Below are 15,916 nucleotides of genomic sequence, written 5' to 3'. Positions count from 1 at the left end.
GCTGTGGTTGAGGGTTAGGGACAGCCTCTTTGAGAGAGTGCATCTGAACCCATGATCTAAATGATAAGAAATGGTCAGCCATGCAAAACCTGGGGCAGAGAATTTAGCACAGAAGGAACAGTGAATGCAAAAGCCCTCGGGCAGGAGTGACTTTGGGGTTTTTAAGAAGCAGGACAGTGTGGCCAAAGACTTGGGAGTGAAGAGCATTTAAATATCAGCTCTGGCCCCCACTGCTCTTGTGACTGTGGACAAGTTGCTTAATCTTTCTTATTTACTTCATTTTCTCATTAAAAGTCTTGAATCATATAGAAAAAGACCAAGTGCCTAGCATGTTGCTTGTTACTTAGTAGGCACTCATATATTTTTTGAATGAATAATACTCTTGATTGTTTAGTACTTTTTCTTGTAGCTAAGGTCATACTGGACCATGAAGGCGATGGAGGCATTTATTAACAAGCACCAGATGCAGGTATCTAGTACACAAGCACCAGATGCAGGCGTCTAGTACACAGGCACCAGATGCAGGCGTCTAGTACACAAGCACCAGAAAGCTCGTGCTGCTGGGGATCAAGAAGGGGGTCTGACGTTAGCCAAAAGGGTTGGCGCTAGAGTGGGATTTTAATGACCTTGAAGGAAGAGTATGCTTTGGATAAATGGAGAAAATGACAACCACGACTGGAAAATAAAAAAATCTAAGAGCTAGAGTTAATATTTTGCTGATGCTGTTCTTTGATGAGCTGTTACGCCTGAGACTTTGGGCTCTTCAGGGAGCAAGGACATAATTGAACCATGCCGGTTATCAACCAGGCATGAGTTGAAAGTGTAAGAATACAAAAGGTACTCAACTCTCGGCACTACTGAATAAAACCGCATGTTCCTAATGCACTTGCGAACCCACACCTGCCTGCCTGTCTATCACCGGTTTAGTGCACATGCTATGTATGACAGAAGGCAAAGTCCACCCTAACAAGGCCCCGGCCTAACCCCTCCCCCAGAGGAAAGAAAACAAGGAAGAAAATACAATATATCAATACATTCTGTAAATTCTGTTTCTTAAGAATCTCTTTGAGTGTTGCTACTATTTCCCCATTTTCCCTCATCCATTTAAAAATTTATCAAATACTTCAAGCATATGTAAATGTATTCAGATTAATATAAGGAACAGCTGTGTGTTGGTCACCAAAATTGATCAAATCTTAATATTTCCCCATATTTACTTCTGGTGTTTTTTGATTGGTTTAATTCACATACTTAAAAAATAAATCAAAGCCATTAAGCATTTCCTAGCCGCTCCCCATTTCTCCTGCTCTCTGCAGCCAACCTCTGTGGTTAACGTCCCATGTATCTTCTCCAGGGTTTTCTGATGCAAATACAAGCAAAACTGGACATATAATCTCATTTCGCCCCCTTCACAAAGGGAAGTACATGTGTTTCACCCTTATTTTTTTTAACTTAACAATACATACTATAGATCGCTCTGTCAGGACCTGCAGAGCTTCCTCATATCTTTTCCCCTTTCTAGCTGCCTCCTGGTATTCTAATGTCTGCATTTATCATGTTCATTTTTGTAGATGCTTTTTGATTTCCAGTCTTTTGCTATTACAAACAATGCTTCCATGAATAACCATGTCCACACACTGTCTTCTATGTATGCTGACATAGCTGCAAAAACTCCTAGAAGTGGAATTGCTGGCTCAAAGTAAAATGTTGCAATTTTGATAATTATCACTAAATTGCCCTTTTCATACTTCAAACAGGAAACAAACTCAGTATCAACCATTAAATGTCACCGTACAAGTAATTTGGTGGGATTATAATTACATCTTCATTCGTGTAGACGAATAGATGATTCATATTTGAACGATGGCTTTTTGGCATTTCCTGTTTACAGGAAAATGATAGGCCCTAAATACTGATGATGACGATAATATACAGCAATTGAAAACTATGAGCAAGTCCAGTTACACTGAGCCGCACTCATAACACTGTTTCATTTGCAGATCCAGAAGGAACTCCGGAATAAAAGCCACCCCATACTGATGTATGTTTTCTACAGGTTCGGGGGAAGCAGAAAAGCAGTAAAGATTTTTTAGAGTTGAAAAAGCCTATCATCTTAAAAAAAAAAAAAAAAAATGTGGTGATTGTCCCTTAACACACAGTTGGCAAAGACACTGTTGTGAGAAATCCTTTAGGCCTTTACAGCATCCCTGACCTCTCGTTTCTGCGGCTTCAGAGGCTATACCCCAGACTTTTTGGATTCACAGAAAAATCTAACAAGCAAGCTTTTTCAGGGCTTTTATAATTACCTCAATAATATCTCTGTCTTTAAAAAGTGGCTCAGTGGGTAGAAAAGTATGCATTAGTAATATAACCCCATAGCAACACACAGTCCTTTCTGGAGAGAGTTCCTTTTAAATGTCACATCCTGATAATATGCCCTGGGGACTTTTGGCTTTTTTTCCTTGGAATCACAAGGAAGAGTGAAGTCTGCTAACAACATAAGACTCTAACATCTAAAATCTGCATAAAAGGTAAAAAACAACAACACCTTTTCTAGTGAGATACTTTACCCCATTCCTCCATGCCTGCCCCCACATTCTTTCACTATTTATCTCCTTACCATACTCCATTCTGAGACATTTTTTTAAAGATTAAATTTTATTGATAACCACATGAAACTTTTACTATAAAAGAAGGACCAGCACTGGGGGAGGGGGTCTTTCCCTTAGTCACCAGAGGCTGATGATGTTGACGTGTTCTTTTTCTCAATATTCCCCTTTCGACACTCCTCCCTTCAGCTCTGACACACACAGAGGGACAGTCAACTCTCCTTCCCACACTTCAGCATTTGTGTAAGTCATGGGAGAAGCTGATGCGAACACTGTCACGTCTGTGATCTACAACAGCGGTCACCTTTGTCTTTCAGACTTGCAAGCTCCATTAGACAGGACAGCACAGCCTAAGTGAACAGCGTGACCTCCGTCAGCAAGTAACTTTGTCCTCTCAACTCTCGGTGTGGAACCAGGCATTTTATTTGTTGGAGGAAAGAGGGACTTGGCTTTTGCTGATTTCTTTAGATATCAGATACGATGATTTTATAATTCTCCTCTCTCCTACTTTCCTGTACCATCGACTATGTTGCTAGAACTTAGGGAGCAGAAGTCACTTCCACGCTGGTCTGTTATCTTTCACAGACGGACACACGCAGACACCCATCAGTCTCACGGATCTCAAAAAGGGTCAGTCAGATAGTTGCAGAGAAACTGGAAATATCGTGTGTGCCCCTGAATGACTGCCTCTTCTTTTCCTTAAGGTAAAGTTGCTTGGGGGCTCTCCCAGGGGACTCCTGCTGGACAAATCGGGGGCAGCTCCGCAGGGGACAGTAACCGTGCACATGGCTCCTCCCGTCCGTTCCGTGGGCTGCAGGCGGGAGGGGAAGGGTACCCCCGGCTCCAGCTGGAAACATGCCTCCTTAAGGTGTAAATCCACAGAATATTGTCCTTTGGGGGTTTAAAGAAGTTCAAATACCAAGCAAGATATTTTGAAATCAAGCAAATTCATTTTTATATGATGCTAAAGTATAAATTAAATTTTTACTTGCCAAAACAAAAGGGATTTCTTGAGAGGCGGAAGGCTAACCTCATGTAGCGATTTCCCCCCGCAAACACCACTCCATTAAGCAAACCAGATAAATGCCCCCAAACCTTCAACACCAAAGAAACTCAGCTCTCTTTTGGAATAAACTTGATGCATTATATTGTGCTTTTCTCTTCTCCATTTCGCTCCTCATTTAGAGGAAGAAGCCACACACAAAAATTAAAGGCAACAACCAAGAAAGGAACAGAAAGCATTAATTTCAGACAAAACTCTTAAACAGTGGTCTAAAGAAGAATCTATACTTTAACATCATACTGGAAAAGAACTACTCGTTAAAGATAAAGCTTTCAAGTAACATTGGAGCTTGAATAAAAGAACAGTGCAGGTTTGTAAGGCAGAGAAGGTGACAACTTTAAGAACACTTGCTGCAGCTCCTGAGCTCCTACCTACCAATATGTCCCTATTAAATCTTACAAGAAGTCTAACCCCCACCAACGCGCAGGAACCCGACACTGTTGGGGAGAAAATAATAAAATTCAGAAGAATGCTCTCTCTTACTTCCAATGAAAGAATGCCAAATAAAACTAGAAAAACCAGCCCCGGGATCCAGCTCTCTCTATATGTGTTTTATAACATAAGCAGTTCATATTTTCTTTTGTACCCTTTACAAGGTATAACAGTAATAAAATAAATGCCCATTACAATAAAATAAATATTCAAGTCACCTTGAGATCCAGAACATTACCCTGACCGTTGAAGCCGCCTGTTCTTTTCCATATTACATTTTCTTTTAAGGAAAAGCATCCTTAGAAGCAAGCACTGGCCATAACTCTGAACAAAAATTTTGAATCAAGAATATAAGGGTAAAAGCTAACTCAAATTATTATGAATAAAGGAATAAATAATCAAGAATTTAAACCTTTAATTGTAATGGAGTTAAAGAATGTCAAACTGGCGATCGCAATCAACACTTCTTTTCATGTAAACCCGAAGCTGCAAGAGGAGACTGTACCTTTTCTTTAAAACTGAGAATATATTCACGGTTCCATGTCTTTACACAATGCTGGCAACGAGAGCGGAGAACTTGGCTACTACTACACAGGTAAACAGCCTTCCCCTGTGAGAAACAGAAACGCTCTGAACTTCCCCGGGGAAATGGGGAAGCAAAACCCGTGGAGTGGAGTACACAACACAAGGCAACTGCTAATTTAAAGGAGAGAAAAAGCCATTCCAGCCCTGGCCGGGCAGCTCCGTTGGTTAGAGCATTGTCCCAAAACGCCTAGGTCGCGGGTTCAAGCCCCACTCAGGGCACATACAGGAATCAGCCAATGAATGCATAAATAAGTGGAACAGCAAATCAGTGTTTCTCTCTCCTCTCAAATCAATAATAAATAAATAGTACACTGGCTTACATGAGGTACTCAAATATTTGAAGAAACGGGCTTAAAATGAACATTAGTTGGTTTTTTATTTCTCTTTATAAACAGACCTAGCACAACATCAAACAGACACCTGTAAAAGGCTTGTCAGTTGAGAATCCTGCAGTGAAAGAGTCTAAATCAATCTCATTCTAACATAACAGAGGACTTACCTTGTGGCAAACAGAAACATCCTAGATAACAACCCTCTGGCCCACTGAATGTCATATTCAGGAGCGGGGCAGAAAGCCATTGCACCCGCTACAGCTCCTCTGCTCCTCCCGGGCTGCAGGGCCTTCCAGACGGCCTGAACCGCCCCGAACTCGCTAAGCTTAGTGCGAGTGGGAGGGAGCTCACTCCCAGTCACCTCAGTAAACCAGCCAATTAAAGTTCAATTCCTGCTCTAGAAGAGGGAAGAAGAGAAGGTGACGCTAGTAATTTTTCCTGAAAAAAACAGCGTCTTAGACAATAGCAGGCCCCTTAGAAAAGCCAGAATTCTATCTTGTGGGCAGGAAGAAGAGGGAAGTAAGGAAAATCATTTGCAGATAAAAATGCACCAAACTAAAATCAGGAAGTTTCCTTGAATAAAGTTTCCCTGCTAAACCACACCCTCCTCCACATGCAAAAATGCCACTTCTGCAAAAGTGTGTTAATTGCTTTAAGCTTCCCACAGTTTGGACGGCTACTGAAGCAGGGGCTCTATATCAACACCCACCAAGGCCTCCTAAGCCACGCTGTCCTGAGAACACTAAGTTAGTCGCATGGAGGCAGACTCATTGCCAAAGGAAGTGCAAAGTGCCAGCTGAATTAACCTTGCTGTTCACTGAGAAGAAATTAGGAGTCAAGCCCTGGGTTTCTATTATTCATTCATCTTGATTTACTTTACAGAGCACAAAACGTGTCGCCATGTATGGGTAAATGTTTAATAACTAGATGAGATCATTATTAAAATGATGGTGGTGACTGGTGGTAGAAGGTGAGGAAGGGATGAGAAGTTCATGGAGGAAAGCACTGGCTCAGAAAAATCTTGATTTTTAAGCTAGAACATTTTGTCTCATTTACCAACTCACTGAACTTCTAGCCTAAGGCTTGGCAGATTTGTTTAGGCAGAAGTTTCGGCCAAGGTAAGTTAGACAACAGGATTCCTACTAAATCAGATTATTATTTTATTGCTGAGAGAGAGAGAGAGAAAGAGAGAGAAACATCGATTTGTTGTTCCATTTATTCATGCATTCATTGGTTGTTTCTTGCATGTGCAATGACCGGGAATCAAACCCTCAACCTTGGCGTATGAGGACAATGCTCTAACCAACTGAACTACTCAGCCAGGGCCTAAGATTCTCTCTCTTGAACTTGGTTGTTTGGCTGGTCCCTGTATACACCTGTGGGAAGTGTGGTTTTTCCTTTGCTCTTTTCTTATAAATAAGTAAGAAAACCTTTCTGGATATATTTTTCATGAAAAGGGAGCTATATACACCTGTGGCCCCCTGGACTTGGAATTGGCTCATGAAGGGAACCAAGCACATGTCAATTCTAAGATCAGTGTGTACGCTTCCATGACCCATCACAAATTGCCCACTCCTTGTTGAATGGCTACTCCTAACCTCCTACCTCCACACCTGCAAGACCCTTCAGGTGATAAGCCCACCACATTCGCTCTCTGTACGTGAGAACAAGAGCAGCATCCCTTCCCTTTCCCGACTTCAAACCAGGACTTAGATCAAAGCCGGCTTGAAAGAGCTCCCAGTGACCAAATCTGGAACAATCTGAGCAATAAAGTAAGTAACAGCAATCCTGGGCTAAACCCCACAAAATATGACTGATAAGGGAAGGAATTCTTACTGATATAAATAGTTGAATAAGTAAATAAGTGGGGGAAACAAACAGCCCTTCCTTACAGAAGAATTCCAATGACTAAATGTAGAAGGAAATAAAGAATCATCTTCAGGGCATTACAGTAATAATTGTTGCAGACAATACCCACTGATGGATACTAAAATCAGTGGGAGACAGTTTGAGGAGAAACAGGATATTTGCACAGCCTCAAAGTTATGTCTCCGAGGATATTTATTAATTACAAAGAGACAAATAATAACTTTAGAATGGAGAAACCTGGCAGACTTCACCTTAACCGAGTAATCAAGGTTAATACCACTGGTAATAAAACATATCGACATTAGGTAACCCCTGTTAGGACACACAGAGGAGGACATATCACTTCTGAGGAATTCTTGCCAAAAATGCATAACCTCAGTCTAATCATGGGACGATATCAGACAAACCCAAGTGGAAGGCATTCTACAAAAGAACTGGCCCACACTTTTCAAAAGTGTCAAGGTAAAAGGCAAGGAAAGACTAAGGAAATAACGGATTAGGGGAGACTAAGGAAACTTGAGGATCGAACACAACATTTATAATGTTTACTTGTTAATAATGCAAATACACGTGTCTACAGCAAAAAATCCCCAACTGAAATCAGGGAAACTGACATCAACAGTAACACGTGCTGGGTGCTCCGACGCGCTGGGCGCCGTAACTGCTTCAGTGTGTCAGCGCTCCCGATCCTTTCAGCCAGCCTACCATTAGCTATGAAACTCATTTCACAGCCTGGATCCTGCGGGAGCTTCAGCAAGTGCCTGTGGCTGCACAGAAAGTGGCGGACTCGTAATACGAACTCTAGGTAGCCCGATGCCGCAGACCGCACCTTACTCACTGGGTTGCATTGCCTTTCCCGCGGCACGCGGACGTCCACGCTGAGATCACCACGTCACACCACCGCTAACACTTCTTTCACCGAACACTTAGTTCCCATTTCCTGTAAGTGGGCTCTGCCCTAAGTGCTTTGAACACCTCCTATCTCGTTGAATTCCCATGGTTATCCTATGAAGGAGGCTCTGCTGGGAACTGTTGGGGCCATAGAGCATAGTGGCTATGAGCCCGGTCACCTGTCTGAATCTGAATCTGCCGCCTGCTAGCAGAATCCTAGAGCGAACCTCACAGGACTGCCGGGAGAGTCTGATGCGATGTGCGGAGGCCTGGCACGCCACCTAGCACGTAGGCGCACAGATAAGCAGTGCAGGTTTTCATCAGGCTCACTTAGTCATCTCAGGACATTTTTCAATCACAGACAAGAAAAGGTTTAAATGAGTATCAGTTCAAAGATGAATTAATCTTGCTGTACAATTTGACATATTTGTTGTTTTCAAAGTATAAGATGTTGGTATATTATTTTGAGTTTTTAAATTATAGTTTTAAAAACAGTTGTGGATATATATATATATATATATATATATATTTTATTGATTTTAGAGAGAGAGGAAGGTAGAGGGAGAGAGAGAAACATCTATGAGAGACAAACATCAATTGGCTGCCTCCTGCACGTCCCCTACTGGGGATCGAGCCCGCAACCTGCGCATGTGCCCTGACCGGGAATCGAACCAGCGACCTCTTGGTGACTAGGTCAAAGCTCAACCACTGAGCAATGCCAGCTGGGCGTGGATATATTTTTTAAAAGATATTTGAATCAAATTATTTGAGGGGACCCCCCCTCCCCGGAGATTACCTCTCAGGAACTTTTGGGCTCTCCAGAGGCTAATTTGAAAACTGCCATTAAGATGTTATCCTTCTGAACTGAGCTTCTGACCTTGTTGGGCCCCTCCTTTCCTCTCTCACTAGCCTATATTTTCACCAGCCTGGCCCCAATTCCCTCCCCCAGCAGCCCAGTCCCTTTCTGAACCGCTCGGTGCAGTCGCTGTGCCTCCTACCTGTGCTTCAGCCGAAGCTTAGCTCCTCCTGGCCACGCTGCTTTCCTGTGCTGGGGGTCAGAGGCGAGGGGCTCTGGGCTGAGGGAGTCGGAGGTGCCGGTGTCTGCAGGGCCCGGCTCTGCGCACGCATCTCTGGAAAAAACACAAAAGGCAAACAGGAAGCTGAGCGTGATGGTGTTCGTGGGCAGGGGCAAAACTGAATCTAACGAGAAGCATGCGTGAAGTTAACCCTGGGGTTAGAGCAAAGCAACACAGCTAAGAGCAAAGTTCTCTGCCCCAAAGCAGGCGAGTCCGCTACTGAGGGGCTCCATCCCTCCCTATCTGTCTCTGCGACGCAATGAAGTGTGCTTCCAGTCTTAGAATAGCAGGTTTTCCAACTGAGGGGGACAAAACATACACTGCTATGAAGGTGAACTCCCCTATAATCCAGCGTCGCTTGGTAAGTGAAACACTGGACTCACTAAAACAAACTGCCGGATGAGGCGGTTCCCTGAGACCAAGTCCCCGCTGCCTCGCTGCTCAGGAGAGCGATCTGCAAGTGGAGCAGCCCTTGCTGGGTTCAGTGGGTGGCAGCTCAGAGCACATGCCGGCTCTCGAGCCCCAGCTATTTCAGATTATTTGGATTCCACTGCGCTGCAGGCAGGCCTTGTATGTGTCCATTTAAATCCCCCCCACCCTGGTCCCTAACACCATCCCCATAACTCATTTCCTCCATACTTCCAGGGAGTCAGAGAAAAATGTTAAGCCCCATGTGGCCAACGCCTTCTGCCATGGGAACGGGCATATTTCTCCTCCTTAGCAGAGTCTTGGCTGTGGAATTTCCCAATGCCCTGACCGTACCCCTATGGCCTCCTCCTGGTCTGACTGCCCCCCGCACGGTGCTCTGAATCGTGTTGGCCACATTCCACTTTGCTGGGTACCAGCGGTGCGCTTTCAGTGTCTGTCTCCAAAGATCTTTCTAAGCCCCGGACAGCTGCCTGGTTTGCCCCTCACACATCATGGAAGCAGGAGTCTGAGTCGGTACAAACATGTGCTGTTTCTCCTCTGCACGGGCCTTGGCTGACGGAGTGGGATCACTGAATGATACTGATTTCTTGTCATTTCAGGAGATGACCAGTGAGCTGATGAGAAGTTTCCATTTTTAGGCTCAAGTTTCACCTTTACCTTAATTATACCTAAGCACCATCCCCTCCTTCTGTACCTTACTTTTCTCACCAAATTTAGGATTCCCGGCTTTGAATATTTTCAATATAAACCTAAACTTAGAAGTCTGAAGACTTGGTTAAGGTTCTTTCCCTTATGAAATGAGTGATGCCATTGGGCAAGTACACTCCGAGCCTCAGGCCCCTCATCTGTAGCCTGAAAACAAGAGTCAGGGCGCCCTGTGGTTAGGAGCTGGCTCTGGAGTCAGCCAGCCTGTCTGAGCTGTAGTCCTGGCTCCATCCACTGACCAGGTCTGTGACTTTGTCCTCTCTGTGCCTCAGTTGTCTCATCTCTGAAATGGGTGCAAAAGAACAACCTCTTTCATAGGGCTGTTGAGGAATTTAAACTGATTCAGGTAAAGCACTTAGAAGGCGCAGCACTCATTACCCACTGTTATACCTACCAGAGTTCCCATAAAGTTTCCAGATTGTGTCTACTAACTACCTAGCATACTGCCTACACATGGTTTGTGTACTGTCTTACTCCAGTACCTTCATGTTAGAGCTCCTGTCAGCTAAGATGTTATGTAAAATAGACACAACTAAAAAGACCTAATTTGTACTGGAAATAATAGGAAGAAGAGCCTTGGCTAAAGAGTTAACACTGTCAGAGCCTTTCTGCAGAATTCATCCCGTGGTCTCCCATGAGGATCCTTGGACAACCCTCAAAAGCACCAACTCCAATGGCATCTGGCTTAAGCGGGGGCGGAAAGCAGATTGAGAGGCATTTCACCCTCAAATGAGTGAATGCTAAGGCTCCCTGAATGTAAAGAGCACACCCAAGGCCTCCCGTTGGTATAATCCTCTGACTGCAAGCTGTCCTTCCGGTCCTCCTCTGGACCCTCCCGTCTGCTGGAGGGAAACAAAGACCAGGCCCAAGGTCTCACACAACCTTTGCGGCAGTTAATGACTTTGTCGATTTGGCCTAAACCACAGCTGCCGGCTCCGTCCTTTCTGCAGGAGGGCTGAGCCCTTTTCTCTTTCCTTGCCCATCCCCCCTTGCTGGGACGCACCGAGGGACACAAGGTGCAGGGCACAGTCACAGTGAAGGGCTGGCAGGAAGGGCAGGCAAATGGGAGAGAGATGGAAGCCCGAGGAACAGGAGATCGGCTCATCTTTTTAACGATTTCCAGTGCATGATCCACCCTAAGGGAAGTGGAGACCAGCATCCCAGCCCTGCTCTCCACGGCCACATGTTGTCCTGTCACCTGCTTCCTCCAGGGTACCCTCTTAGGTTAGCGGAGGGTTTGTGAAACTCATATTGCTTATTGCTGACCGCAGTCCCCAGGCAGAGTCACACACAGCCTCCCTGCTGCATTTGCCTCCCTGGCCCTCGCTGGGCTGGCTCTGGAGGCTCCTGAATGGCCCGTCTCAATGCACCACACCAGCTAGAAACAGGCTAGAGAGTGCGCAGGGAGAATCGCCGCACCCAAAGGGCACTTTTTCTGCCTTAAACTTTTCCTGGAATAATTTGGAAAACAAGTAAACATTTAAAAATCCATATATTCTGATGAAAAAGAAATTCCATAATGAATCCAGGTGGAAAATAGTCCTGGAACCAGTGGTGGGAAGCCTATTGTCCCAGAGACTCCCAATTGCAATCCTCACCTTGCCCTTCTCCCCCCTTGCCAGTTATTGTATCTGTATGTTGAACTTGGGCTGTCTCCAAACTCACATTTTTTCCTACCTGCCTGAGGTTACTGTGCTACCTGCTTCAGGACAGACTGGAATTGACCGAGGCTGACATGCTTCGATCTCATCAGGAAAGGGTGACAACAGAACCACATGACTGGGGCAGATTATTCAAGCCTTCCCTATCAGAGGGTATGTGTGCTTTCCCCTATGTCAGGAGGTGTTCTCCTAACTTCTGTAGGCCTTGGAATTACTAACCCAGATTTGTACAGACTGGGTAGAGAATGGCGATGATGGAGCCATTAATTAAACATGTTACCAAATGAGCTTATTTTAACTTAAAAGATACTCAGAGCTACACTGTTTTACTTAAAGAAACAAAACAAAAAACATTGCAGAAGCCCTGGAATGAATGAAACAGCTTCAAAGTGAAAAAATACAGAAATAAACCTCTACCTTGTGGGGCCACTTCTAGATATCTGAAAGGTACCACTCTCTCCTGGCTTATCCACACTCGTCCTTCAGGTTTGGATTTGGACGTCATGTTTCTGGCTGCGGGTCAGGGTGAGGGGACCCCTCCATGCGAGCAGAGTGGCACACTGGCCGTAGCTGTAGATGTGCACCTCAAAGTGCAATTCACACCGTCTTCTGACACCTGCTTGCTGATCTCTCTCTTCCACGACAAGCTCAGGACAAGCAGGCCAGCTTGGTGCCTGGCACAGAATGTTGCTCAATAAATGACATACTGGTAAATGTTCACCAGATCTGTAACCTTTCTTCCCTCCTATCTCCTTTTAATGCATAAATTAACTGGCTGATAAAACTAATGAGACATTTAGGGGGGCTGTTTTTATATTGTTTCTTGATTTTCTCCAGTCTCGAGACCACGAACTATGAAGGATGAAAGAGGAACCAAAGCTGAGCTGAGAGAGGTTGGCAGGGGCTAAAAAGCATCGCGAGCCACAATCCCAGTATCATCTTTCTAGCCCCAAGGAGCGGAGAGATAAGAAATCCTGGTCAAGCACCTACAGGTCTCTACTTCCTGCGATGAGCACTCATCTCCCTGGCCCCGGGAATCATAACTCCGGTTTACTATTTGGGACTCTAATAGCACTGTTAACTGCTTTCTGAACTGAGTTTCGGGCAATACAAGAAGTTCCAGGTCATTCTGTTCCTGAGGCTCTCCTGAACACCACGAAACCTGGGAAGGACTAGGGAAGCTGCGTGCAAGGCTCAAGGAGCTGGGCTGGGCCTCTTAAAGTGGTTTCTCCAGCTCCTTTAGTTCCTGATTTCTATTGAGTTTAAATAGTTTTATTTTGTCCGGGGGGTGGGAGGGAGGTGAGGGGTCCCAGAATCACGCCTCCGTGGCATGGGCAGTTACAACCTTACAGGAGTGCTTGGTTTATCTGTTAGAATCAGTGGTTTCTTCCTTTCTGTTGTGTTGTGTCCAGTAGGGAACAGCTTCCTCAGTGGCCACTTCCACTCCTGTCCTCCAAGTCAGCATATACCCAGGAGCCAGCACAGGCTTTAAAGAATGGAAATGGATCATGCCATTCTCTAACAGAGCCCCGGCACAGCTTCTGCCTGCACTTTGTATAAAATCCAAGTTCTCTAAGGTCGCCTGAGACACCTTGACAGACCTGGCTCCTGCCCACCCACCCGTAAATATCACTTCACCTTGAGCTCCCCAACCCCTCCAAGCTCTTCACTTTCACACACGCTGTTCCCGCTGCCTGGAGCAGCCTTCCTTCCAATTCTTCACTGGGCTGGCTCCTCCTCAGCCTTCTGGTCCCAGGTCAAACATCCCCTCAGAGCCCGCCTGCCTCATCTACCGCAGTCTCCCTCCTGGAGCCTGGTCTTGTCCCTCACTGCCCTTACGGCCGCGTGTCATTGTGCTTTTGCCCATGGTCTGCCTCCTCTACCAGACAGTGAGCTCAGTGTGGCCAGGGCCCACGGCTGGCTTTCCTTCAGTTTTGTGTTTTTTTTTTAACCATTCTACCCCCAGGCCCAGCACAGTGAGTGGCTCATGGTAGGCACACAATACAGATTTGTTGACTGAATCACAGGAGATGGTGGAGGGAATAATTGTGTAATGCATCCAAAATAGAGCTCTATGCCTTTAAACTGTCAAAGGCATTTAACTGTTTATATACATGTTTGGGGGGAGGTGGGGATTGCTTTTCGTTCTGTATAGCTTTTGAATCAATTTCTTTGTGAAAGCAGAATTTGGCCCTAACTATTGGTCCATCTCATTAGCAGCTGGCTTTCATGGGATACAGAAGACCAGGGTGGGGGGGACTATGGCCAAACCCCTCAACCATAGCTTGGCACAGTTTTGCTGTCTTCTGTTTCGAAGCAACTGGAATGCCTTTTGAGATTAAGTAGACAGAAGTGCATAAACACGGGGCGAAGTTTGTCCTCATAGCCTTTTGGAGAAATTCCCTTGGATTTTTGTGTGTACTCATTTCTCATAATTTGCCTTATTAAAAGTTGTGTTCTTGGTTTCCCACGTGTCTTTTTTCTTTGTATCCTGTTCCATGTCCATTGCGCATGGAGCCGGGCTTACTGTATCTCTCTATCCTGTTAGCAGGTCTCTGGTGTCATCGCCATAAGCTCCCAGCACTTGTCCCTTCAGTCTCCTAGAATGCAGAAGCCCTGGACTCCCACTTCTTGAGCATCTGGAGGGAGATTTTAAGAACTGATGCTGGTGGGGACAGATTTCTGTTCTTAGGCTAACACAGCTGTTCTTCATTTTCTGGTGGCTGAGCATTTATCAAAGGTTTCACATTCTCAATAAATTGCCCTTTCTTTAAAAACCCCTTGCTCCTGTTACTGACCTTTCGGTACCTATATATTCAGACTTAACCTCTGGGTCACTGTCCCTTCATTACTCTCCTTTTCTTTCCTCCTTTCTTTCTTTTCTTTTCTTTTTTTTTTTTTCTTTTTAAATCATTATTGACCATCAAGGAAGCTTGTTCTGTATCCCCTCAGGCCTGTATCCTGTCTGGTGCTTTCCATCACAGGCATAACAAAACCTCTTCTGTCTCTGGCTCACCCTCCCTGGTCTGGCGGCTTGGTTACTACAGGAGGGTCACACTTAACCCTTCGGCCATGCGTAGGGATACATCTGTGTCTCAGGCCTGTGTCCATTTGTACCTCCTGCTCTTCTCAGTGCTGCCTTTTCTCACTTGATTTCCCCTGAAACCAACCAAATGAATCCGCGTGTACAATTCATACCACTGGCATTCAGTATATTTCTGATTTTTTCTGAAACCATAAGCTTAGCTATCGCCAGATCTCAGCCAATGACCTCTATGTCAGCCTTGCACAAAGACTAGAAAAGAGTGGGTAGGGAAAAAGCCAAATCTTTTAACCTAGTAAATATTTAATCTGCTTCAGATTTACTTTTGATTTCAGTCCCTCCACCCACTGAAGTCTGTATCTGCAAGCCCAAGGCAAGTGCACAAGAAAACCAAGGCCTTACAGTTAAACTGATAACTCCACCACTGGAGGGTTCGATACTCTCTACAAACGCTTAGAGCCTGACTGTGAGTCAACTCTGATTAGTGGCAGGCTGTATGGTGTGTGTGAGCAACATGGATTCTGGAGCCAGCTGCTCAGGTTCTGTTCAGGTTCTATCCCTTATGATGTGTTTGACCTTGGGCAGGTCACTTAACCTCTTGTGCCTCAGTTTTCTTCTCTGTGAAATAGGCTAACAGCACCTGCATCAAAGGGCAGTTGGGAGGCTTAAGTGAATTGATACATGTGAAGCACTTAGAACAGCATCTGGCAATAAATGGTAACTTCTTACCAATAGACAAGAAATTTACATTTATTGGGCATATGATATGTACCAGATACTGTGCTTTTAAAAGTTATTCAGCTAATGTTATCATGAGACAGTGATAATCCTCATTTTACAGGTAAAGAAAGTGAAATGAAATAGAGAAAGTACGGCCACAGGCCACACCTTCTTCACTCCGCCCCTCACTAAATGCCCCAGAGGAGAACTGAGCTTTGAATATTATTTTCTTAGCCATTAGCCACATGCGAAGCCATGCAGGCCTGTCATTTCTTCCACATCACCCTTCCGCTACTCATGAGACAAAAAGGTATGCATGAAAACAAGACCAGAAAATGTATGAAAATGTTTCTACTGGGTAAAAGGATCCCAGGTGACATTTTTCTTCTCTTTTTCTATATCTTATAAGTTGTTGACAATGAACATTTATCATTTTAACTATCAGAAAAAGTAAATTAGTCTTATTTTTGTCCTAACTAGATGAGTCTAAGGGTCTAATTT

General features: G+C 44.8%; 1 protein-coding gene across 7 annotated transcripts in view; it reads right to left on the bottom strand.

The window, feature by feature from the left end:
• Nucleotides 1-15,916, bottom strand: part of SHROOM3 (shroom family member 3) — a 270,211-nt gene that overhangs the window by 47,372 nt on the left and 206,923 nt on the right. For all 7 annotated transcript variants that reach the window (XM_081148821.1, XM_081148819.1, XM_081148820.1 and 4 more), the window contains one exon: nt 8,780-8,911. In XM_081148821.1, the coding sequence (XP_081004947.1) occupies nt 8,780-8,911 (132 nt within the window). The remainder of the gene's footprint in view (nt 1-8,779; nt 8,912-15,916) is intronic.

Source organism: Miniopterus schreibersii (genome assembly GCF_964146895.1).
Source record: "Miniopterus schreibersii genome assembly, chromosome: 1".
NCBI lineage: Eukaryota > Metazoa > Chordata > Mammalia > Chiroptera > Miniopteridae > Miniopterus > Miniopterus schreibersii.
This window is presented reverse-complemented; position numbering and strand designations above follow the sequence as displayed.